The sequence below is a fragment of the Ogataea philodendri genome, assembly GCF_020536065.1.
Source record: "Ogataea philodendri strain CBS6075 chromosome Unknown scaffold3, whole genome shotgun sequence".
NCBI classification, from domain to species: Eukaryota; Fungi; Ascomycota; class Pichiomycetes; order Pichiales; family Pichiaceae; genus Ogataea; species Ogataea philodendri.
In genome coordinates this window covers 546,514-568,542 of record NW_025764099.1, presented here as the reverse complement: position 1 = coordinate 568,542, position 22,029 = coordinate 546,514, and the positions used below count along the sequence as shown (strand labels likewise).

Here is a 22,029-nt window from a genome sequence, read left to right as displayed (position 1 = left end):
CGTGATGTGTAGTGCAAAAGTTGGCATCACATGGCAACACATGACCATCTCTGAATTTTTGGAATTTTCATGTCTCTGTTTGACGATCTGTTTACCACTGAGGAGGAGCCGCCAAAACCATCTACAACGGTCGAGTACCGCCAAAAGGACGGAAACACGATTCTGGTCACGCTGATTGGCTCGTCGCCGCTTTACGGACACATTCTCACAAATGCTTGCCAATCGCTAGCAAAAGAGCTGGAAAATGACCCGCAACTCGTGGCCGGCCGCACAGTGCTCGAGTTTGGCGCCGGCGGAGCATTGCCGTCGTTGCTATGTGCAAAATTAGGCGCCAGAAAAGTGGTTGCCACGGATTACCCCGACCCAGAGCTCATAAGTAACATTAGAGTCAACATTGAGCAAAACGCAGTGAGCGCAAACTGCGTCGAGGCGGGCTACATTTGGGGAAACGATACTTCGCCGCTTTTGGAACTCCTGCCCCCCGGATCGAAAACTTTCGACGTGCTGATCCTAAGCGACGTGATCTTCAACCATACAGAGCAAACCAAGCTGCTCCGGAGCTGCAGAGAGCTTATCACACCTCGCACCGGGAGGGTGCTGGTGCCGTTTTCGCCCCACCGGCCGAAGCTGCTGGAGGAAGACCTGGCTTTTTTCGAGACCGCAAAGGAGTACGGGTTTGAGGTGCACGACGAGGGGATCGAGAAATGGAGCCCGCTCTTCAAAAACGACACCGACGAGTCCACCGTCGAGATCCGTAGCAGGGTGTACAAACGGTGGATGCGGCTGGTGTGAGGAGGACACCGTTGGAGGACTAATTTTTTGATTTTTCCAGATCCGATCTGGGTCGCGCACGATCTTCGTGGGGCTGGGCTTAGAGTGTTACAGCTTTGTAGAAGGCTGGAACCGAGACACAAACTAAAATGGCAATAGTGTGGTAGCCATCTGTGGTATATATATCGGACCCTGATTTGGATGTGGATGATTTCACACATCTTGTCCCACCTTAGTCGTTCTTTTACCTTATTCATTCATTATGACCAGTACATTCGTTTTAAGACACGCAGTGTTTGCGCTGCTAGTGTCTTGTGTGTGGGCGTTCGACGCCAGTTCCCAAACCAACGTTGCTCTTTATTGGGGACAAAATTCTGCCGGCTCCCAGGAGAGTCTGGCCACTTATTGTCAAAGTGATGCTGCCGATATTTATCTTCTTTCCTTTATGACCAGTTTCTCCAACGCAGACACCCTTCCTACGTTGAACTTTGCCAACGCTTGCACCAGCAAGTTTTCCGACGGTTTGCTTGATTGCGACCAGATTGCCGAGGATATCCAGACCTGTCAGGGTCTTGGCAAAAAAGTGTTCCTTTCTCTTGGCGGTGCTACTGGTAGCTACGGTTTCAGTTCTGACTCTGATGCCGAAGGCTTTGCTACCACTCTGTGGAACATGTTTGGAGGCGGGTCTGCCGACGAGAGACCGTTCGGTGATGCCATCATTGACGGTTTCGACTTTGACATCGAAAGCGGCGAGTCTACCGGCTACGCTGCTCTTGCTACCAAACTGAGAGAATACTACTCCCAGGACTCTTCCAAAGACTACTACATTTCTGCTGCTCCACAATGTGTCTACCCAGATTCCTACACCGGCGACATGCTTGCCAACGCCGACATCGACTTTGCGTTCATCCAGTTCTACAACAACAACTGTGACGTTGATAAGCAATTCAACTGGGACACCTGGGCCGATTTTGCTCAAAACACCAGTCCTAATAAGAACATCAAGCTGTATCTCGGTTTACCTGGTGCTTCCAGCGCTGCTTCCTACGGTTACGTTGATGTGGATACCGTCAAGTCTGCTCTTGAAAGTCTCGATGCTACCAACTTGGGTGGAATCATGCTTTGGGACGCTTCGCAGGGCTTTTCCAACGAGGTGGACGGAAAGACTTATGTTGAGGCCATGAAGGACTTGTTGGAGGAGACTTTCTCGAGCATCAGTGCGTCGAGCGAGTCTTCGTCGACTGTGTCTAGCTCCAGCGCATACTCCAGCGCATCTTCCACTGAGGCTTCCACTGTTTCCTCCACCGAGGCATCCTCTTCAACCGCAGAGTCCTCCACCTCTGCCACCTCCTCTACTGAGTCTTCCACCGTGAGCTCCTCTTCGGCCACTGCTGCTTCTTCTACCGAGTCTGTTGCCGCTTCCGAAGCTGCAAGCTCCTCCATTGAGGCAACCACTTCTTCCACTTCTTCCACTTCTTCCACCTCCACCGCATTGAGCTCCACCAGTTCCAGCTCCACTGCTACCCCACAGGCACCAGCTGTTGTCTCTGAACAGCCTGCCCCAACAGTTGTCTCCGAGCCAACCTCGACGCCGGTTGCCGCATCCGTGCCAACCCCAACTTCTGCCGCCTCTGAGCCAACCCAACAGGCCCCAGAAGTCACAAGCTCAACCTCCTCCACCCAGACTGTACCAACTTTCACTGCCACCACACTCTCTACACTAACAGTCGGCTCAAGCACCTCGACATCCTCTACTGCAACCGCATCTGCCTCTGCTGCATTCACTGACTGCTCTGCCCTCTCCGGCAAGGACAAGGCTGCCTGTCTGAACAAAAACTTTGACAGCGGTCTGTACACCGGGTCTGCTGACTCGTGTTCCATCGAGGGCGAGACGGCTTGCTCTTCAGACGGATCGTTCGCCATCTGTAACTTTGGCAAGTGGGTGAAAATGCAATGCGCTGCAGGTACCACATGTTTTGCATACGTCCAAAACTCCGATGTGGATATTGGATGTAACTATCAGTCACAAAAAAGCTCGTTCACAAAGAGAGACGGCTATCTCGATATTTTCAAAAGAAGCCCGGCCCATGTGCACCACGGACACAACTAATCTGACGCATCACAATTAAAAACTTTATAAATACGTACCCAAACTTTGATTTGTACATGTCTGCCGTAGTGAAACCGATATCTTCGCCCTTGCAGAAGAAGCGCAAATTGCGTGCCGTGAAGGTAGGCCGCGTGCACAAACGAAAAAGAGCGAGGCCAAAAATCAATACCGATCTACTGATAAGAGAATTGGCGGCGATCTCTCCGCCCGCTACACGACCTGCAAAGCCGAGCTACACACAAACGTTATTGGTTTCGTTTCTTAGTGGATATTCCCTCGCGATCGCAGCCAAACTGTACAACATCGCCCGAGGATAATCCCTATCCCATATAGTTTTTTTTAATTTACTCAACCAAGTTAAATTGCTCGTACTCCTCGGCTATTTCCCGTGTCGCGGCAATCAGCCGTTCCTAGGATTACAAATAAGATAGTGCATTTTTTCACTTGTTTTTCCAATGGAGACCCCTCAGGACAAACTGGTGCCCCAGAGACGGCTGTTTTCGTTCCTTCTCTGGGACAAGACCGTTCCCCCGTTGCCTTCCGATGAACAGCGTAAACAGTATCCGTTTAGAAACACCACCGTTTTGAACAATCTTTTTTTCACGTGGGTTCTTCCCTTGTTACAAGTTGGGTACAAACGAACGTTGGAGCCAGAAGATTTGTTTGCCGTTCGAGAAGGCTCTAATTTGGACATTGAGGTCACTGCTGACCGATTCATGAAGAATTTTACTCTGCGCAGAAACAGAATCGAGGCCAGCTATTTAAAACGAAAGTCTCTTGCGGATACTAAGGAGACAAGAAGAGCATTGAAAGACGACCCTGATTTTTCGTATCCACAGACGATTGTGCCCGGAGCCATTTTTGCCACGTTCAAGAAAGAGCTGTTGTTGTCGCTCGCGTACAAGCTCGTGGCCGATGTGGCTATGGGACTCAACCCACTGCTACTTCGAGCACTTATCTCGTATGTTCATAGAAAAGTGGAAGGATTGCCCGTGGATAACTCTGGATACGGATATGCGGGTGGAATTTCGGGCATTATCCTTGTTATGGGCATTGGAACCGCACATTACTTCCACGACTCTGCATTCGTGGGTTGTGAAGTGAAAGGACTGCTCACCAAAGTTTTACTGGATAAATCGTTCCGTCTAGACAGAGCATCCCGGTCGGTGTTCACCCCGTCCGACATCACGTCGATGCTGGGAACAGACCTGTCGCGTATTGACCTTGCAACGGGTTTCTTTGCCTATGTTATCTCGCTGCCTGTCGGCGTGGCTATCACTATTGTTTTGCTTGCAGTTTATCTTGGCGGTCCCTCGATCGGCGGTGTCGGCTTTTTAATTCTTGTTCTATGCGGAATCGCGTATTGTACGCGCCCCCTGATGAAATTGCGCCGTGGTGTCAACGTCTATACCGACTCCAGAGTCAAATACATGAAGGAACTGCTCAACAGCATGAAAATCATAAAATACTACTCTTGGGAGCAGGCCTATTTGGACCTGGTTTCCAAGATCAGAGGCCAAGAAATGGGATACATGCTGAAAATCCAGTTTCTGAGAAATACTATAACCGCCATCTCGGTGTCGTTGCCTAGTATCGGATCCATGATTGGGTTTCTGGCCATTTACGGCTATCATGGTGGAAGTTTGAGCAGTGCAGCTAATGTCTTCTCGTCTCTGGCTCTGTTCAACATTCTTGTTTCGCATGTCGCCTTCTTGCCAATCGCCTTGAGTACCATGTCCGACGCGTACGTTGCGTTCAGGCGTGTGCAGGACTATCTGCTCGCGGACGAAGAAACTGCTGACCCAGAATACCACCGTGTCGACAAGGCTCCAGAAGCTGTCACTGTGGACAACGCTCTGTTTTCCTGGGAAGACAGCGTTACTAACATCGCAGACTCTGGCAGTATCGATAAGGAGTCCCCCGTGGAGTACGAGAAGAAACTTGAGTCGAGCTCATCTCTTTCCGACCAGCCAGTGGCCGGTCTGGGACCACTGGCGTTTTCGCTGCATCACTCCGAGTTCGTGGTGGTTACTGGGCCTATTGGGTCTGGAAAGTCGTCGCTACTCTGTGCTCTGAGTGGTGTCATGCCGAGACTAAGCGGATCCGTCACTGTTGCCGGTAAATTGCTGCTCTGTGCACAACCGTGGATCCAGAACGCTACGGTCAAGGACAATATAGTGTTTGGTAGCGACTTGGACGAGCAATTGTACGACGAGGTTGTGTTCTGTTGCGGACTGGAGAGCGACTTTGACATGCTGCCGGCTGGCGACATGACGGAGATTGGAGAGCGTGGAGTCAATCTCTCTGGAGGCCAAAAAGCGAGAATCAATCTTGCTCGCGCAGTTTACACGGTGGTCAGCAATAACAACAATATCATTTTGTTGGACGATGTGTTGAGTGCCGTCGACGCTAAAGTTGGCCGTCATATCATGAACAACTGTATTTTGGGCATTCTGAAGGAGAAAACCAGGGTGTTAGCGACACATCAATTGTCGTTGATTCAAGCTGCCGACCGGATTATCTTTATGAATCCAGACGGATCTGTCGATATTGACGAGCCGGAAAAACTACTGGCAAAGAACGTGCAGTTTGAAAGACTCATGGAGTTCCAGCAGGAAGGCGTGAAAGAGGACGAGGAGGACGAACAGCACGAAGAAGAGGACGAAGAGCAGCAGGAACTCAAACTGATCCGCAAACAAACCACCCAACGGGAGTACGAAAAAGAACGTGGAAAATTGATTGAGAAAGAACAGCGTCAGAAAGATGCCATTCCGATGAGGCTCGTTCGCGAGTACTTCCAGTCCGGTAGCGGAAAACTGGGGCTTTCTGGAATGATTCCGCTAATTCTCGTGAGTATGGCGTGCTCTACGTTCTGTATGTTGTTCCAAAACGTGTGGCTATCCTTCTGGACCACCAAGAAGTTTCCTCACCGGTCTGATGGGTTCTACATTGGAATCTACGTCATGTTTGCGATAATGTACGTCGTTTGTACTGCCTGGCAGTTCTGCACGATTGTGTATGTGACAAATCACGCGTCTGCGCGGATGAACCTGCGTGCGTTGGAGAAAGTTCTGCGTGCTCCAATGTCTTTCTTTGACACCAGTCCTATGGGCCGGATCCTCAACAGATTCACCAAGGACACAGACGTGTTGGACAACGAAATCTCGGAACAGTTCCGGTTGATCTGTTTCGGTATGTCCAACATGATCGGTATCTACATCATGTGCATCATCTACATGCCGTACTTTGCGATCTGTGTTCCGTTTATTTTTCTGGCCATGGCCATGCTGTTTTCGTTCTACCAAGCGTCTGCGCGCGAGGTGAAGCGGATCGAAGGTGTGCAGAGGTCTTTGGTGTACTCGAACTTTGACGAGGTGTTGCAAGGAAACGAAACCATTCGTCTTTACGACTGTGTGGACCGGTACCTGCGCAAAAACATAAAATTGATCAACTCCATGAACGAGTCGTACTTCCTGACCGACTCTTTGCAAAGATGGTTGGCCATTTCGCTGCACGGATGTGCCGTGTTCATCAACCTGCTCATCTCCATGATGTGTGTGGGCCGTGTGTTCAAGATCAGTGCCGCAGGCTCAGGTCTGATCATCTCGTACCTGGTGAGTGTGAGTATGCAATTGATCACCACGTCGCGGTCTATGGGCCAGCTGGAACAGAATATGAACAGTGTGGAGCGTGTTGGTGAATATGCCATCGATATGCCACAAGAAGCCCCAGCATTCAGTTCAGAGCCAAGCAAGAAACCGCCAGCTTCGTGGCCTGAAAAGGGAGCCATCAAGTTTGACCACGTTAACTTGAGATACCGGCCACTCTTGCCGCTTGTTTTGCGGGACCTCACAATCGAGATCCAGCCGTCGGAGAAGATCGGTATCTGTGGCCGTACGGGAGCAGGAAAGTCCACCATCATGACGGCCTTGTACCGACTTAGCGAGCCGGAGGGCGCGATTGAGATCGATGGAGTGAATATCCAGGAGATCGGGTTGCACGAGCTGCGGTCGAAGCTGTCGATCATCCCGCAGGACCCTGTGTTGTTCCGGGGAACCGTGCGTCTGAACCTGGACCCTTTCTCGCAGCTTTCTGACGACGTGTTGTACGACGCTCTGGTGAAGAGTGGATGCATTTTGCCCGAGGAATTGGCTGCCGTGAAGCAGGAAACCGGTGCGTTGCACAAGTTCCATTTGGATTCGCTTGTAGAGGACAACGGGGCCAACTACTCGCTGGGCCAGCGGCAGATCCTTGCGCTCACGAGGGCCATTGTGCGCGACAGCAAGATTCTGATTCTGGACGAGGCCACCTCGAGCGTCGACTACGAGACTGACTTCAAGGTGCAGACGACGATCGCACGGGAGTTTGCGCACTGCACGATTCTGTGCATTGCTCACCGTCTCAAGACGATCATCAACTACGACCGGATTCTTGTCATGGACAAGGGAGAGGTTTCCGAGTTTGGGCCGCCACTGGAGCTATTCCATGCGAACGGTATCTTCCGGTCTATGTGCGACAAGAGCGGTATTAGCGAATCCGAGATCGAACAGGCCCTTCGGGCCAAATAGACCAATATATTCAGGACAAGTATCTAAAACACGTCATATGCGGAGCAGGTGTTTGCACCGCTCGTAGACGTAGAAGCTGCACGCAAACATGGGTCCGATCTTGATGAACCCGATGCCCAATCCAACGTAGAAACCCTTGAATCCGCGCTCTGCGTAGATCATGACGATGGTGTGGCCGATTGAGAAGAACTGGCCCCCGATGTTGACCACACCGCCGACCTGCATCCGCCGTCGGATCACCTCGAACGGGTACGCTGCCGCCTGGGCCAGCATTCCTGCACCGCCGCCGGCCAGGAGCTGGGCCCAAGTTTGGAGCGGCTTGCGTGTGTCGAAGGACGACTCCGATTTGAGTTTGGTGGGACCCGTGAGCGTTGTATCGTGGTCCAGCACCGTATACTGTGCAAGCCGCGGCGAGCGCATGATGTCGTGGATCAAGTCGTGCGAGTAGAAGCTGACCCCGGCGTACGGCACCATCCCGATGATAGTTGGCACGAATCCTCTATAGAAATTGGACATGGCCTGGAAAAAATGCACGTTCTGGTCCACCGTGGTGTGGATGAACCGCAGAATGACCGGCTCGTTCTGCACGTAGCCCCCGGTGCCGAAACGGTAGCGCGGGTTTTCGTAATAAATAGTTTTCAAGGTGTGCCATATCTTGCCACGTCCATGCTTTATTTGCGCGTGGGATGTTTCGAACGCCAAACGCACTCTCACCAGGTCGAGCGGGTAGGTGACAAACACGCTCATCACTCCGGCCAGACTGCCCGCCAGCAGCCTGCGCCCGGCCGTCTCGTACTCGTCGCGCGGAATCAGAAACGTTCGGAGTTGCTCGTAGCAAACAAACTTGATGGCCGCGTACGGGAAAATCCGCAGCAGCGTGGCCGAATGGCCCTGGTACAGGCCCATGAACCCGTCGTTGGTGTATATGAGCTGGATCGCCTTGAACATCCCGCGAAACGAGCCTGCCAAGTGACGGTAGTGCGGGTTGTTTGTCTGGAACAGGATCTTCACCCTATCCAGCGGCGCTATCAGCGTCTTCGCACTGATCCCCGCCACGCCACCAGCCACCCCGCTTCGTACGATGTACTCCAGCGAATGTTTATCGATCTTCTCCGGCATGCAAACGACTCCTCAAGACTAGTTACTAATTTTTCTTTTATTTTTTTTCACTTTTCCGTGACACTATCTTGGGAAACCCCAATATTTTACCTTTCTAGTCAGTACGTTTCCTTCGCGCCGAATATTTTCTAAATCACTTTAGCAGAGCGCCCAGTTGCGTGTCCACGCTGTCGCCGTTCGCCTGGGCCAGCCACGTCACCATCGCCAGTAGCTCGTACAGCCCGGCAGACTTGGTCTGGGGCAGGTCGTCCGGACCGGTTTCAGCCGCGTCGGGGTCGAGCGCGGGTTTTGGCACCCCAACCCGCCACGTACACCAGCCGGTGAAATCGCGAGTCGGGGTCAGGTCGCTGTTGCTCAGACTCAGAAGTATCGACCGGTTCACGAGATCGGCCACCCGACCCCGCATTTTCACGTCCAACAGCCGTTTCAGCTCGGCCGGAATCCCTTCCAGCTTGGGGTCCCGCAGCCGGCTCCCAAAACACAGCAGAGCCATCGTCAGCTCCAGCTCCTGGATAAACTTCTTGTTCTGAAGGATCTTGAGCGTCGATAGCTTGCTCGAGATGAACTCCAGCACACGGTCCAGAAACTCCCGCTCGTCCTGCACACCGTCCGACGGCCCGGAAAACTGGGCCCGGATAATCTCAATCAGTTGCAGGTGCAACAGCCGGAAATACGCTATCTGGTTCTGTTCAAAAAGACTCGGGTACTCCTGGTTCACCAGAGCAACGGCCTCCTCCACGCGGCCCGCCAGAATGTGCACCTTAATCTGGTGTCGTGTGTGTGCGCTTTCGAGCTGTGTGCAGGTCTCCAACGCTGGTGACGCCACCCCGCTACCGTTCTCAAGGTTGCTTTTGATAGACTCTGCCGAAAACAGCGTTTCGACGCTCTGTAGATCGGTCTCCTCGCTAAATTCAGTTTTTCCACCCAATTGGCCCCGGCTCAGGTCCAGTTCCATTTCCTTGGCCAGCTCGACTGCCGTGTCGCCATACCCCTCGTGAGTAAGATACTCCAGAACAAGGTAGTCTATCTTCCTCTTGAGCTCCAACTTGTCCTTGTCAGCTATGCGTGCCTCGATGTTATCGCCCGCAAGCAAAACCTGGCCCGTCCGCTCGCTCTCAATGAGCCTCAAATACGTATCAGGCTTCATGGAGATAAAGTCTAAATAAAGATAATTAAATTAATTATCAGACATTACAGAGATTATTGCAGATTTCACAGCCTTGAATTGTGTTTACAAAGTACATCAGCACTGGTAAATGATGTCTAGAAGACCATTTCCGCTTCGTCCTCGCTTGAACAAGATTCGTTTGAAGAGTCATTGATATCACTCTTTTCTGGAGTATCATCAATCCCTGGAAAGACGTCCTTCACTTCTGGTATCTTTCTGAAAAAAGAAGGCAGACTGATTAGTTGAGAAAGTTTCTTGGGATCTGTGTTGGCTCTGCGCAATCCTCGAACTCTTTTAGCAAAAATGGATGAGCTCTCCAATGAAGAATTGGATATGGGAACACTGTTCACCACTGTAAATATACTCCGAAGTCTTGGGAATTCCATAGACATATCTGAGCTCCAAAACTTAAAAGATTCGATATCAAATTGTTTGCTGACTCCTTCGTCCCTGAAGTATATAACTTCTGCCCTCAGCAACAAATCCTCTGTCTTCTCCATTTCTTCGAAAGATTTTCTGGTAAGAGCTTTTGCAGCTTTGTCTTATAATACGAGGATTTCCGGTACAAACTGAAAAGTGCAGAGAACGTTTTGTCATCAAACGTTGTCTTTTTATAATAGAAAGAACGTGCATCCTCGGAATCCCAATTGATTGTAGCAAACAGTTTCACATTGCGATCGCTTAGATCCAGTAATGACCCAACTATCATTAATTCTTCGGCGAACGCTAAATTGAAATACTGGGAAAACTTTGGATAAGATGAAGCTATTGCCTCGAGAAACTTGGAATCAAGACTTTTGGGATTTGTCTTGAACTCAACTGTGTCAGCATCGTTATTATCTGGCCAGAAGAAGAGCTCTTGTGATAGGTCAAAACGATCGTTCATCTCAGATCCGTCATGTAAAATATCTGAGATTGCTCGGTACAGCTTGAGAACCTTCATGTATGTTCTCGCATAAGAAAAAATGGTGTTCTTTCCCTCAGTTTCAAAGATCTTCATCCATTCAGTGAACTTTTGCACAATGAAGTTAAATCCTAAAAATTCTTCGATCATTGGTTTGAACTCAAGTAATGATTTGATCACCCATCTTTGATGTTCATCCAGTGTGTACTTATCCTTTTGGTCTAGGAATCTCTTCAGCTTTGGATCATCTCCTATCTCTGAATGACTCTCATTGATCCCTGACAGGTTGCCAAAGATATAGCAGATTTTATCCCAGTTTTCCAAAAAGGTTGTCACAGTCGACCAACTGGCTGTCGGACTTGTTAAAAGTCGTCGTAATACCGGACGTGAAAGACAAAAATTTCACCCTCCTTCTGTCTCTTATACTTGAAGTATCTCCATCTGCCATTCTAGAACAATGTTTAGTCTTTCCAGCTACCAGAAAATAAATGCTCGACATATGCTATCGGGTCGGAACTGAGCCCGGCGCCCATGTGGCCCACGTTCGGGCTGAAGCTCGTGATCGGTAAAACAAGTACGTCCTGCAAAAGAAGCGGGTTCCGCATGTTGGCAACCGTTCTCCAGTTGATCAGCTGGTCGTCCGAGTGCAACGGCTCTCCTCTGCTGTTGAGCTCCACCTTCTTGAGCTTGTACTTCTCGTGGCGCACCCAGTACGATGACCCGACGCCGTACCCGTCGCCTAGCTTGCCGTCACTCTCGACGTTGTTCACATAGTCGAAGAAGTTGTCGGTAAAGATGCCAGGTCCTGTCCATTGCATCACGTCCTGTCCCGAATCTTTGCCCTCAACTTTCTTCAGCGTCCCAAGCGCCTCCTTGCGGAACGTCTCCTCCACTATCCGTATAATCAGCTCCCGTAGCAGCGGGTGTCCTGGCTTCCCCTGAATAGTCCATTGACAAAACTGCACCCGTCTTGCAAACCACTCATGCCAGTCGGGTCTGTCTGGATCTGCCTCGATACCAATGGTCAGCCCCACAGGCGTGGTGCGCGACTCCGGGTCAACAACAGGCATAGGCATCTTTTTCTGAAACTCCCGGAAATTTGCAACGTAGATAATTTCCTTACTAAACGTGGCCCAGTCCTTGATGGGCTTCAAACAGATCGTGTCCATGTCCGAGTATGTACCGCCGCGAGCGTGGATCACCAGGTACCGGAAAAAGTCTGCTTTCATGATGTTTTTCGGGAGCAGATGATACGCTCTCACCACCTCAGGCACATTTGCGTACATCTGCTCGACAAACTGGTCAATCACGTTGTCTGGAATCAAATGGTAATGGTAATCTGGATTCTTGATCACCCAAGACGATTGGAACCGCTTGTATTTGGCCGGGAACTTGTCGTCGTCCAGATCCACCTTCCACGTCTGCCAGATCGTGTCAGGGACGGGTTTTTCGGGCTCGTACGGGAAATAGAAGGCTAGCTTCTCCCGTATGGTGGCCGTGTGTTCGGGTGGGCGGTTAAAAGCGCGCAATTCGTGGCCAAACTTTAAAAAGTTCATATTCACCTCCGTGTTAATCTTGGCCTCTATAGCAGATAGATCTCTCGACTTGGTTCCAGATCCCCAAAGACTCTGAAGCACTATGTACAAAACAATCACCAGCACAGCCACAGACCTTCGATTCGACCGAGCATACTGTCGAAGCCGCCTAACAATAGGCACATCACTGATACTCATGAAATACAAAAATATCCTTTGTTTATATTACATAATCTATCGATCAAATTTCCAGGTGCCTTCCAGCTCGTCGTATTTGCGCTTGGAGTTGGCGTTGCGGTCATTGGCAGGCGTGGCGGCCATCATCGAGCTGCCTATGCCGGAAACACGCATTGTTTCTCTCTTGAGCCGTCTGATATTACGTTCTCTTTCAATCTCTCTCTTCTCGATCTCCCACGGTGTAAGGGTTTCGACACGAGGACTGAAGTCTGTTCCGTACTTCTTGCTGTCGAACCGCAGTCCTTGCAGCTCCAGGGAAACCACGCCAGGCGACCCGTTTTCTGCTTCTGGTGCAGGCGGCTGGTACACCTTGTTGAGCAGCGGCAGACTCTCGTTGTTGAACAGGATCTGTTGCGGGTTCTCCAAGAACTCCTTCTTGAGCTTATAGATGGCGTCGTGCAGCGAGATAGCAATTGCGTTCTGGAACTCCCGTTGGAGCCCCATGTCTGCCACCACGGTGCGTGCAAACTCTTCTGGCGTTATGGCACTATTAAGGATATCCCACTCGATCTTGTCTTCGTACAGGGTGTTATCTAGACTGATCGATATGTCCATGATTGCGTGGAGTTCCTTCTCCTGGAACAGCTGGGGCAATGGTGCCGATGTGATGGCCCGGTACGCGTCCAGCTGTTCTCTGATCTGGCCCGAGATCGTGGCCTCGCTGTATTTGGGCAGATCGAGTTCCTGACACATGATAGTGGCAAACAGTTCTGGGGTGACCAAACTCTCGTTCAAGTTCCACATGAACAAATCGTTGACCCGTGTGCCGCTTGTTTCCAAGTTCAACTTGATGGGCACCATTTGTTCGGGGACAGAGCAATTGGCAAGGTTCTCCGCCTCTGTAAACACGGTCTTATACTTCTCGCGCGGAGCATCTTTGCCCTTAAACAGCGTCATATTGACACCGGCGCCATTGGCGTTGTTGCGCGAGCCTGCTGCGCCGTCCTCGTCGTAGTCCTGATCCTGGTCGTCTTCAAAGTCCAACTCGAAATCCTCTGCGTAGTTAATACGGCTCGATGCGGCCCTCTTAGACCCTCTGGCAGGCAACGATGCGATGAACAACGGGTTCGGCGTGTTTTTCAGCCGCGCAACCAGCGCCGTTGACAGCGCCTGGGGGAAAATCGGCCTATCCATTTGTTAACAGGGAAGAAAAAATACACAAGTCTGGAAAACCCAGTGGTGGAAAATAGACGGGTGAGACAATACCAGGTGAAATACACAAATTGGCGTTAAAAGACACATAACCATGGTCTCCACCATTCCATCTATCGATCCATTACATCCACCATGCTTCATCCCCACCTACTCTCCGCAAACACCCACCTTGTCCACCAACACCCTCCTGTCGGCCGGGTAACCCCTCCCGACGCCCTGTCGTGCGCGTGCTCAGTAAATTTTTTTTAATTCATCGAAAAGGTTCTTCACTAAATCATCATGTCTTTCTCCGACTTCTCCAAGATCGAGACCGTTGCCCAGCTCAACAAGTTCCTTGCTGACAAGTCCTACATCGAAGGGTAAGTGCTTTCCTCTGATGAACTATATTCTTTGGTCCATGTTTATGAGGCGGATTCAAGACCCGCAGCATGAGTGAGAAACGAGATCCGTCTACGGGCGGCCACTGAAGGAATTTCAAGCATTTTACTAACATTTCCAGTACTTCTGCCACCCAAGCCGACGTTGCTGCTTACAAGGCTTTCCAATCTAGCTACCCAGACTTCTCCAGATGGTTCAACCACATTGCTTCTTACACCGAGCACTTTGGTTCTTTGCCTGCTGCTAAGGCTGCTGCTAAGGCTCCAGCTGCCGAGGACGACGAGGACGAGGTCGACCTTTTCGGATCCTCTGACGAGGAGGTTGACGAGGAGGCCGAGAAGCTCAAGCAACAGAGATTGGCTGAGTACGCTGCCAAGAAGGCCGCCAAAGGTCCAAAGCCAGCCTCCAAGTCTATTGTCACTCTTGAGGTGAAGCCATGGGACGACGAGACCGACCTCGAGGCCCTTTTGTCTTCCGTCAAGAGTATTGAGATTGATGGTCTGACCTGGGGTGGATCCCAATGGATCCCTGTTGGATTCGGTATCAAGAAGCTCCAAATCAACTGTGTTGTTGAGGACGAGAAGGTTTCCATCGACGATCTGCAGGCCCAAATTGAGGAGTTCGAGGACTACGTCCAATCTACTGACGTTGCTGCTATGCAAAAATTGTAAGTAGACTAGCTGATATATTAATTTTGACTTACTCAACATGGTAGAAAGTCGATTCCCGACCCAAACCATTCTTTGGTGCTTAGAATGTCTTCCACCTTGTTTCCTGTCGTGTACACTTCGTCCACCAATTGCATGGCCGTCTTGATTGTGCCCATGTTGACCGTTTTGTAGAGAGTTTGAGAGAACTGTCGTAATTTGCGCTTGGACAGCTCTTTTTTGCAATACAATGCCACGTTGAACACGGGCCAAACCATCTGTGTCACGATCGGCGACTCCGAGTCCAATGTCTCGTAGGTGGAGATGAACTCCAATGTCAGGCTCTCGATTGTATCTTGGAAATGGTTGTTTATCTGGCACATTTCCTCAAGCTTGATTAAAGCAGAAAGCGACCAACATTGAGCGGATTTCAAACGCTCTTCGTAAGAGTACGAGTTTGGCAGTTCCAGCGGGACGTGATCTCTGTAATTAACGAGTTTCTGCTTCAATTCGTGGAAAACGGCGCCAACTTCGTCTTTTTGAATGGTTTCCTGGTGGATTTGGCTTCGTAGATGGCAGATCTCGGCCAGAATCTGGAAGATCTCTCCCGGACACCCGTTCATCTTGGCAGTGGAGATCGGGTCGCTTTTCGTGCCGTACCACTCGGGACTGCAGAACGGCACGCGACAGTCGGGCGAAACCATAGCGGAAACCGTGTCAAACCATGCGAAAACACAGACCAGCGTTTGCGACTGGTCAATCTGGCTCAAAGCAGACTTGAACTGGGGGTCTCTGGCGATAGACGCGAACAGTTTCAAAAAAATCCTCGACAAGGCAGACCGGCCGCTTTCGAGAATGGCGAAGATCAAATGGACGTACAATAAAAGCAGAATCACAAAGAAGTTGGTCTGCTTTCTGTCGTTGGCTTCTTCGTTTTTCAAGTTGATAACGATGTTTTCCACGTTCAACGACGAATCTTCTGGCTCTTCTTCCGACTGTTTGCGCGAAGTATCTTTCGACCGGACGTATTTGATCAAATACTCCATGGTGTTATTGATGTGCAGAATACCTTTCTTGTAGAACTCGTTCTGTCCGTTGTTAACATACAGATGGATAGAGCTCAGGGACAAAAAACACGACTTGGCCAGCTCGATGCTGCCAAACCGGAGCATCAGCTCGGGCCACGGAGCAGACGGATGTGCGTCCAACAGGAAAATGGTCTTGTTGAAGAAATGTTTAAGAATGTAGTTGTCCTCGGGCGGATTGGATACGTTGAGGTCCATATCCGACGAAAATGTAATCAGTTTGCGGTCATCGTCAACTGGGTCGAGTATTTGTTGCGGCGTGGCGATCTGCTGCAGGAGCTGGCCCTGCTGTTGCTCTAGTTGTTGCAGATGGTACTGCTGTTGTTGGTGGACCTGTTCCGAGCTGAACAAGCTCAAATCGTCTGCGGTCGACAGCAGATAGTCCAGACCATCGTAAACGGCGTCGTCAAACAGTAGGTTTGGCGAAAACACCCGTGTTGGAGACCCAACCAACTCTGCAGGCTTAGACTCGGCCTCTTTGGCTGATCTGGTCTGTCTGGGCTGGTCCACCTTGAGCAGCGCCTTATCGTCGTCGATCTCAATCTTGATAGCCTTTTCCTCGCTGTCTTTCAGTCTTGGCCGTCCCCGGAACCCGTATTTCGGCTGTCCCTTGGAATCTGTGGGGATACCGACGCTCTGATTACGGCTATCATCCACGTCGAAAACAAGTCGCAACCCGTATCCGCCGCATTTGCGGCCTGAGCTCGTGCAATTCAGACAGCTCGGCTTGGTCTCGTCGCACTTCCGCCGCCGTTTCTTGCACGTAAAGCACCCGTTTCTGGATCTGGTAATTTTACCCATAAATAATATTAGGAAAAAAAAATCAAGAAGGGAGCGAATTTACAATGCCAGGAGCTGACGGCTTAATTACTAGACTGCGGACTTGGAACTACATAACGACGTCTGATTGGCTGCAAAGTTCCATCTACACTATTTTTTCAATCGAATTTGTCCTCCATTTCCGGTCTGCTACCATCCCTTAGTTTTCCCATACTGGATAATTATTTTATCAAATTTTCACAACGGCTGTGCTATGACGATCTTTGTAGGATGCAATAAAGAGCTGCAAATCTGCGACTACAGTCCTGTTCACAAGCTCGTGGCGTACGGAGCGCGCAATGCTATCGCCCTGTGGAGTCCGGAACAGGTTCATCTTGGTGTTTTGTCCACTTTGAAAGCGCACTCGTCGCATGTGGTCGCAGTCAAATGGCTCCCCGAATCGTCGTTCTTGGTCTCTACGGCCGAGGACCATTCTGTCAAGGTCTGGAAATACACAAACCGGGAGTCTGGTTTTGACCTTGTGGCCAGCTTGGACGCCCATTCCGCCAGCGTCACCTCTTTGGCCGTGTCTAAGAATATTTTCGTCACTGGTGGAGCGGACGGGAAAATCAAGGTCTGGGCCGTTTCTGGCCAAGGAGAGGTGGTCTGTGTGGCTGAAACAACTATTGGACCCGATTTCATGCCGCTTTCGCTCGCTATCGAGGAAATAGAGCCGGAAAAATACGTCATCTTTGTCGGTGGCTCCAAGCCGCAATTCCACGTTCTTTCGTACACCAAAACCGACTCGCTGCAATACCAGGCCAACCTCCCCGGTCACGAGGACTGGATCAAGTCTATTGCGGTGAAAAATCAGGGAAACGGCGAGTTTCTCGTTGCTTCCGGATCCCAAGACAGATACATCAGACTTTGGAAGCTCTGCGTGAACGAGGCCATCTCCAAAGCAGACAACTCGAACAAATTGGGTCTTTTAATGAACAAACAGCATCTTTTCAGCATCGACAGCACAACCAAGTGCTCTGTCAACTTTGACGCCATTATTATGGGCCACGACGACTGGATCTCCAGTCTCGTTTGGCACCCTACTAAAACCGTTCTTCTGTCCTCCTCTGCAGACACATCCATCATGCTATGGGAGCCCGATCAGGGCAGTGGGGTCTGGATTTCTAGCGTCAGACTCGGAGAGATGAGTATCAAGGGTGCTTCTACTGCAACCGGTGCGTCTGGAGGGTTCTGGAGCACGTTATGGATATTCAACGGAAACACAGAAACTATCATCACTAACGGAAAAACAGGCTCTTTCAGATGCTGGACCGGATCTTCGACTCCTGCTTTCCAATACAACCAAGTTCCGTGCTTGACAGGGCCAATGAAAGAGGTCACCGACGTTTGTTGGGCAAGATCAGGTAAATATCTTCTTGCTACCTCTTTGGACCAAACAACCAGACTGTTCGCCAAATGGACCAAAACTAATACTTGGCATGAGTTCTCCAGACCACAGATCCACGGTTACGACATGATCTGTGTCAAGCCGATCACAGATTCCCGGTTCATCTCCGGTGGAGACGAAAAGATCATGAGATCCTTTGACGAGCCAAAAGCAGTGGCTTCCATGCTGGAAAAACTTTGTGGAATTGCTCCAAATGACGTCAACTCCATGCCTGAAAGTGCCTCGCTCCCTGTTCTGGGTCTGTCCAACAAAGCTGAGGCGGAGACCGAGGTGCAACAGGACTCCGAGGACGAGAGCGAGACCGCAGACAACGGCGCCTTGACTGCTAATTTATCCGCCAAACTGCTTTCGGAACTGCAGGCGCCTCCAATGGAAGACATCCTGCAACGTCACACGCTGTGGCCAGAAATCGAAAAGCTATACGGCCACGGCTTTGAAATCACCACGCTGGACGTTTCTCCAGACGGGAAACTCATCGCGTCGGCGTGTCGCTCCAACGTGGCCTCCCACGCTGTGATCAGACTGTTCAGAACTGACTCCTGGCTCCAAATCACCCCATCATTGGCAGGTCACGACCTCACAATCACCAGACTTCGCTTCTCTCCAAATGGTGGCTACCTCGTTAGTGTGTCACGTGACCGGAAATACTCGCTATGGAAAAGGCATGGCGACACCTACGAGCTGGTGGAACTGCGCGAAAAAGCGCACTCGCGTATCATCTGGGACGTGTGCTGGCTGCCTGAAACGGAACACGGGATTTTCTTTGTCACGGGATCGAGAGATCGGCGTGTTCAGGTGTGGAGGATCGGCGACAACGACAAAGTGGAGTCCGCAGGAAGTTTGAAATTTAGCTCACCGGTCACTGCACTTGATTGCTATAAGCAGACAGTGGACGGCGTCTCTCTGGTGGCTGTCGGAATGGAGAACGGCGAGATCTTAATTTGTTCGGTGGATAACAATGGACAGGCTGAAATCGTGCAACAGTTCGATAAGTCCACTGTTCCGGACGACAAGGTCACGCGTCTGAGCTGGAACCCAACTATGCACCAAGACGAGTCGTTGAGCCTGGCTGTTGGCAGCAGCGACTGCTCTGTGCGGATCTACACTGTTTCGACGCGTCGATAGACGCATCCCAAATAAGGTAGTCAGTAAGAGGTCGAATTATCTGGCTACGATTGGCTACATTAATACAACCACATAATCAAGCAATAGTCAAAATGACCTCTATTACTAGTTTATACATAAGTCATCGCCTACCTTATTTACAAGCTTGAGCCAAGTAGGTAACCAGGTCGTTTCTGTCCTTTGGCTTCTTCAAACCACCAAAGGCCATCTTGGTACCTGGGATGTATTTCTTTGGGTTCTCCAAGTAGTCGGACATGGTTTGCTCGTCCCACAAGACACCCTTTCTCTTGTTGGCGTCGGTGTAAGAGTAACCCTCAGCTTGACCAGAGTGTCTTCCAAACACTCCGTGAAGGTTAGGACCAACCTTGTGAGGACCACCCTCCTCAACAGTGTGGCATTGCAAACATCTAGTTTTGAACAGAGTAGCACCCTTCTTAGCGGAACCTTTTTCGTATGGAGCTGGCATTTTCAATAAATAAGAGAAATAATGAAACGTTGGAAAATTTGAGATATTTATATATCCTAGTGTACTTTCCGTCAGGTAGCGTAGCGCACCGGTGTTTTTTTTTTGCTAACTGACAATTTACTCGGTTATTATTGGCTGAATTTTTTTTCACGGGGACTGCCCATGATATGTGGGGGATCCGTGTACGCCAGTCGTGCTATTGGAGCTCGGTTGTGTAGTAGAGGATCTCCGGATCGATCTTTGCTTGCTGTAATTCCTCGGTTCCCAGGGGATCGGGTGTTGGGGCACCCCATCTGTTGCGGTGCACGGGTTTCTCCGATCCAAACCCGATCCAAACCCCTAGCCTCTTTTATTTTTCCACCGGCTTCTGCCGAGTCTGTCCCAGTAGTTGCCACGAAAAATTTCAAAACGACCCGTCTGGTTTCTCGAGCCTATTAGCCGGTGCACGGGTGTCGGGGTTTCCGCTGATGGCAAAAGAAAGAAACCAAAGTGTTGGAAATAATCGAAAATTATAGTCACACTTCTTCCACCATGTCTTTTATAAGACCCAGAATGTGGCTGAGGCCAGTTGTTAGGCGGCCCGTTCGTTCCCCACTGTGGCAACGGCCCGTAATCAGATACTCCTCCACGTCTTCGTCCAGTTTGGCTGCTCAGGAGCAAGCTGCCAATCGCGACCTATCCAACCCCTCAGTTCAGGCCGCTTTCTACAAGTCCTTGATATCCTCCAACTACCCGCACATTGTTGTTTCGCGGTATGAGACTCCCGGAATTGCCACGTCGCCAGAGTGTTCCCAGCTGTATATTGATGCTTTGTATAAGATGGGTGACACACAGAAGGCAGAGTCGGTTGCAAGATCCTTGGGAATGACCGTTAATGCTGGCGCCAACACGAATGGTTACGGTTTCGGACAATCTGCGTATGGTTCCAGAACTGATCCTGTTCATGTTATTGTGACAGAGTCTCCGTTGATAACTATTTCCAAATGGATCAAGTGGCTTATTCCTGTTGGACTTACGTCGTACGGAGCGTACTTGTTGTTCAACTATCTTGTTGAGAACGGTTCCATCATTAAAGGTTCGAGCGTCGAGGATAAGAGCGTCGAAGTTAGCGAATCTACCGTCAAATTCTCCGATGTTTGTGGTGTTGACGAGGCTAGAGCCGAGCTCGAGGAAGTTGTTGAGTTTTTGAAAGATCCTTCCAAGTTCACCGGTCTTGGTGGTCAGCTTCCAAAGGGTGTTTTGCTCACAGGCCCTCCAGGTACCGGTAAGACTCTGCTTGCCCGTGCAACTGCCGGAGAGGCTGGCGTCCCGTTCTTCTTCATGTCGGGATCCGAGTTCGACGAGCTGTATGTGGGTGTGGGAGCCAAGAGAGTCAGAGAACTGTTCTCAAAGGCCCGTGCCAGAGCTCCAGCCATCATCTTCATCGACGAGCTAGACGCAATTGGAGGAAAAAGAAAGAGCAAGGACCAGGCTTATGCCAAACAGACATTGAATCAGCTCTTGGTCGAGCTGGATGGATTTTCCCAAACTGAGGGTATCATCATCATTGGTGCAACCAACTTCCCAGACTCGTTGGACAAGGCTTTGACCAGACCAGGAAGATTTGACAAGGTTGTTAATGTGGACCTGCCGGACGTCAGAGGCCGTCTGGCCATCTTGAGACACCACCTGAAGAACATTGCTGTGTCGAAAGAGGTTGACCCTTCTGTTATTGCCAGAACTACCACGGGAATGTCTGGTGCAGCTCTGAAGAACCTGGTCAACCAGGCTGCGCTGTACGCCTCGCACCAGAACGCTTTGAGTGTCAACATGAACCATCTTGAATGGGCCAAGGACAAGGTGTTGATGGGTGGAGAGAGAAAAACAATGGTCATGACCGAGGAGACTAGAAGAAACACTGCATATCACGAGGCTGGGCACGCGATTGCTGCCATGTTCACCGACGGAGCTACTCCTTTGTACAAGGCCACCATCTTGCCAAGGGGCCGGGCTTTGGGAGTCACGTTCCAGCTCCCAGATATGGACAAACACGAGATCACCAAGAGCGAGTGCTACGCGCGCTTGGACGTGTGTATGGGAGGAAAGATCGCCGAGGAGATGCTGTATGGACCAAACAACGTCACCAGTGGATGCTCCTCGGATTTGTCGTCTGCCACGAGCACTGCCCGGGCAATGGTGACATCGTACGGTATGTCGGACAAAATTGGTCCTGTCAAGCTGTCTGACCAATGGGAATCGTGGTCTCCAAAGCTAAGAGACATGGCTGACCAAGAAACACGAACGTTGCTTGTCGATTCGGAAAACCGGACCCGGAACCTTTTGCGTGAGCGTCGCGTCGAACTCAAGAGACTCGCCGAAGGACTGCTCGAGTATGAGACGTTGACCAAGGACGAGATGGAAAAGGTGGTTAAGGGAGAGAGCATCAACAAGACTAAGGTGTCTACCAACAAGGTGATCAAGTCTCCTCGGCCGCGTCAGGAGTACGATATTGCCCCGGACGACCAGCCGATCGGAGTTTCTGCCAAGGCATGAAT

General features: G+C 50.6%; 21 protein-coding genes across 21 annotated transcripts; 9 read left to right on the top strand and 12 right to left on the bottom strand.

Moving 5' to 3' along the window:
- Positions 1-69: 69 nt before the first annotated feature.
- Positions 70-792, top strand: OGAPHI_005890 (uncharacterized protein; the record flags this gene model as incomplete). Its single annotated transcript, XM_046207120.1, has 1 exon — positions 70-792. The coding sequence occupies one exon, from the start codon at positions 70-72 to the stop codon at positions 790-792; it is 723 nt and encodes a 240-aa protein (XP_046059727.1).
- Positions 793-1,033: 241 nt separating this feature from the next.
- On the top strand, positions 1,034-2,881 carry OGAPHI_005887 (uncharacterized protein; the record flags this gene model as incomplete). Its single annotated transcript, XM_046207116.1, has 1 exon — positions 1,034-2,881. One exon carries the CDS (start codon positions 1,034-1,036, stop codon positions 2,879-2,881), a length of 1,848 nt encoding a protein of 615 aa, XP_046059724.1.
- OGAPHI_005889 (uncharacterized protein) lies at positions 1,076-1,890 on the bottom strand (the record flags this gene model as incomplete). The annotated part of the gene is made up of 2 exons (XM_046207119.1): positions 1,076-1,777; positions 1,840-1,890. 2 exons carry the CDS (start codon positions 1,888-1,890, stop codon positions 1,076-1,078), a joined length of 753 nt encoding a protein of 250 aa, XP_046059726.1.
- On the bottom strand, positions 1,939-2,694 carry OGAPHI_005888 (uncharacterized protein; the record flags this gene model as incomplete). The annotated part of the gene is made up of 1 exon (XM_046207118.1): positions 1,939-2,694. The coding sequence occupies one exon, from the start codon at positions 2,692-2,694 to the stop codon at positions 1,939-1,941; it is 756 nt and encodes a 251-aa protein (XP_046059725.1).
- Positions 2,882-3,336: 455 nt separating the features above from the next.
- Positions 3,337-7,449, top strand: OGAPHI_005884 (uncharacterized protein; the record flags this gene model as incomplete). The annotated part of the gene is made up of 1 exon (XM_046207113.1): positions 3,337-7,449. One exon carries the CDS (start codon positions 3,337-3,339, stop codon positions 7,447-7,449), a length of 4,113 nt encoding a protein of 1,370 aa, XP_046059721.1.
- OGAPHI_005886 (uncharacterized protein) lies at positions 4,228-5,153 on the bottom strand (the record flags this gene model as incomplete). Its single annotated transcript, XM_046207115.1, has 2 exons — positions 4,228-4,737; positions 4,914-5,153. 2 exons carry the CDS (start codon positions 5,151-5,153, stop codon positions 4,228-4,230), a joined length of 750 nt encoding a protein of 249 aa, XP_046059723.1.
- OGAPHI_005885 (uncharacterized protein) lies at positions 6,285-7,016 on the bottom strand (the record flags this gene model as incomplete). The annotated part of the gene is made up of 1 exon (XM_046207114.1): positions 6,285-7,016. One exon carries the CDS (start codon positions 7,014-7,016, stop codon positions 6,285-6,287), a length of 732 nt encoding a protein of 243 aa, XP_046059722.1.
- Positions 7,450-7,482: 33 nt separating the features above from the next.
- Positions 7,483-8,568, bottom strand: OGAPHI_005883 (uncharacterized protein; the record flags this gene model as incomplete). Its single annotated transcript, XM_046207112.1, has 1 exon — positions 7,483-8,568. One exon carries the CDS (start codon positions 8,566-8,568, stop codon positions 7,483-7,485), a length of 1,086 nt encoding a protein of 361 aa, XP_046059720.1.
- Positions 8,569-8,701: 133 nt separating this feature from the next.
- Positions 8,702-9,715, bottom strand: OGAPHI_005882 (uncharacterized protein; the record flags this gene model as incomplete). The annotated part of the gene is made up of 1 exon (XM_046207111.1): positions 8,702-9,715. The coding sequence occupies one exon, from the start codon at positions 9,713-9,715 to the stop codon at positions 8,702-8,704; it is 1,014 nt and encodes a 337-aa protein (XP_046059719.1).
- A 116-nt stretch (positions 9,716-9,831) lies between these two features.
- Positions 9,832-12,373, bottom strand: OGAPHI_005880 (uncharacterized protein; the record flags this gene model as incomplete). Its single annotated transcript, XM_046207109.1, has 4 exons — positions 9,832-10,271; positions 10,364-10,998; positions 11,334-12,276; positions 12,370-12,373. 4 exons carry the CDS (start codon positions 12,371-12,373, stop codon positions 9,832-9,834), a joined length of 2,022 nt encoding a protein of 673 aa, XP_046059717.1.
- Positions 10,040-10,309, top strand: OGAPHI_005881 (uncharacterized protein; the record flags this gene model as incomplete). Its single annotated transcript, XM_046207110.1, has 1 exon — positions 10,040-10,309. The coding sequence occupies one exon, from the start codon at positions 10,040-10,042 to the stop codon at positions 10,307-10,309; it is 270 nt and encodes an 89-aa protein (XP_046059718.1).
- A 36-nt stretch (positions 12,374-12,409) lies between the features above and the next one.
- On the bottom strand, positions 12,410-13,546 carry OGAPHI_005878 (uncharacterized protein; the record flags this gene model as incomplete). The annotated part of the gene is made up of 1 exon (XM_046207107.1): positions 12,410-13,546. The coding sequence occupies one exon, from the start codon at positions 13,544-13,546 to the stop codon at positions 12,410-12,412; it is 1,137 nt and encodes a 378-aa protein (XP_046059715.1).
- Positions 12,801-13,367, top strand: OGAPHI_005879 (uncharacterized protein; the record flags this gene model as incomplete). The annotated part of the gene is made up of 2 exons (XM_046207108.1): positions 12,801-13,027; positions 13,121-13,367. The coding sequence occupies 2 exons, from the start codon at positions 12,801-12,803 to the stop codon at positions 13,365-13,367; spliced, it is 474 nt and encodes a 157-aa protein (XP_046059716.1).
- A 112-nt stretch (positions 13,547-13,658) lies between the features above and the next one.
- Positions 13,659-14,616, top strand: OGAPHI_005877 (uncharacterized protein; the record flags this gene model as incomplete). Its single annotated transcript, XM_046207105.1, has 2 exons — positions 13,659-13,765; positions 14,067-14,616. 2 exons carry the CDS (start codon positions 13,659-13,661, stop codon positions 14,614-14,616), a joined length of 657 nt encoding a protein of 218 aa, XP_046059714.1.
- Positions 13,969-17,582, bottom strand: OGAPHI_005875 (uncharacterized protein; the record flags this gene model as incomplete). Its single annotated transcript, XM_046207103.1, has 4 exons — positions 13,969-14,647; positions 14,731-16,409; positions 16,786-17,290; positions 17,356-17,582. The coding sequence occupies 4 exons, from the start codon at positions 17,580-17,582 to the stop codon at positions 13,969-13,971; spliced, it is 3,090 nt and encodes a 1,029-aa protein (XP_046059712.1).
- OGAPHI_005876 (uncharacterized protein) lies at positions 15,136-15,672 on the top strand (the record flags this gene model as incomplete). The annotated part of the gene is made up of 1 exon (XM_046207104.1): positions 15,136-15,672. One exon carries the CDS (start codon positions 15,136-15,138, stop codon positions 15,670-15,672), a length of 537 nt encoding a protein of 178 aa, XP_046059713.1.
- OGAPHI_005873 (uncharacterized protein) lies at positions 16,711-19,029 on the top strand (the record flags this gene model as incomplete). Its single annotated transcript, XM_046207101.1, has 1 exon — positions 16,711-19,029. The coding sequence occupies one exon, from the start codon at positions 16,711-16,713 to the stop codon at positions 19,027-19,029; it is 2,319 nt and encodes a 772-aa protein (XP_046059710.1).
- OGAPHI_005874 (uncharacterized protein) lies at positions 17,964-18,284 on the bottom strand (the record flags this gene model as incomplete). The annotated part of the gene is made up of 1 exon (XM_046207102.1): positions 17,964-18,284. The coding sequence occupies one exon, from the start codon at positions 18,282-18,284 to the stop codon at positions 17,964-17,966; it is 321 nt and encodes a 106-aa protein (XP_046059711.1).
- Positions 19,030-19,162: 133 nt separating the features above from the next.
- Positions 19,163-19,495, bottom strand: OGAPHI_005872 (uncharacterized protein; the record flags this gene model as incomplete). Its single annotated transcript, XM_046207100.1, has 1 exon — positions 19,163-19,495. One exon carries the CDS (start codon positions 19,493-19,495, stop codon positions 19,163-19,165), a length of 333 nt encoding a protein of 110 aa, XP_046059709.1.
- A 196-nt stretch (positions 19,496-19,691) lies between these two features.
- On the bottom strand, positions 19,692-21,369 carry OGAPHI_005871 (uncharacterized protein; the record flags this gene model as incomplete). Its single annotated transcript, XM_046207099.1, has 3 exons — positions 19,692-19,742; positions 20,396-20,875; positions 21,025-21,369. The coding sequence occupies 3 exons, from the start codon at positions 21,367-21,369 to the stop codon at positions 19,692-19,694; spliced, it is 876 nt and encodes a 291-aa protein (XP_046059708.1).
- Positions 20,048-22,027, top strand: OGAPHI_005870 (uncharacterized protein; the record flags this gene model as incomplete). Its single annotated transcript, XM_046207098.1, has 1 exon — positions 20,048-22,027. The coding sequence occupies one exon, from the start codon at positions 20,048-20,050 to the stop codon at positions 22,025-22,027; it is 1,980 nt and encodes a 659-aa protein (XP_046059707.1).
- Positions 22,028-22,029: the final 2 nt, after the last annotated feature.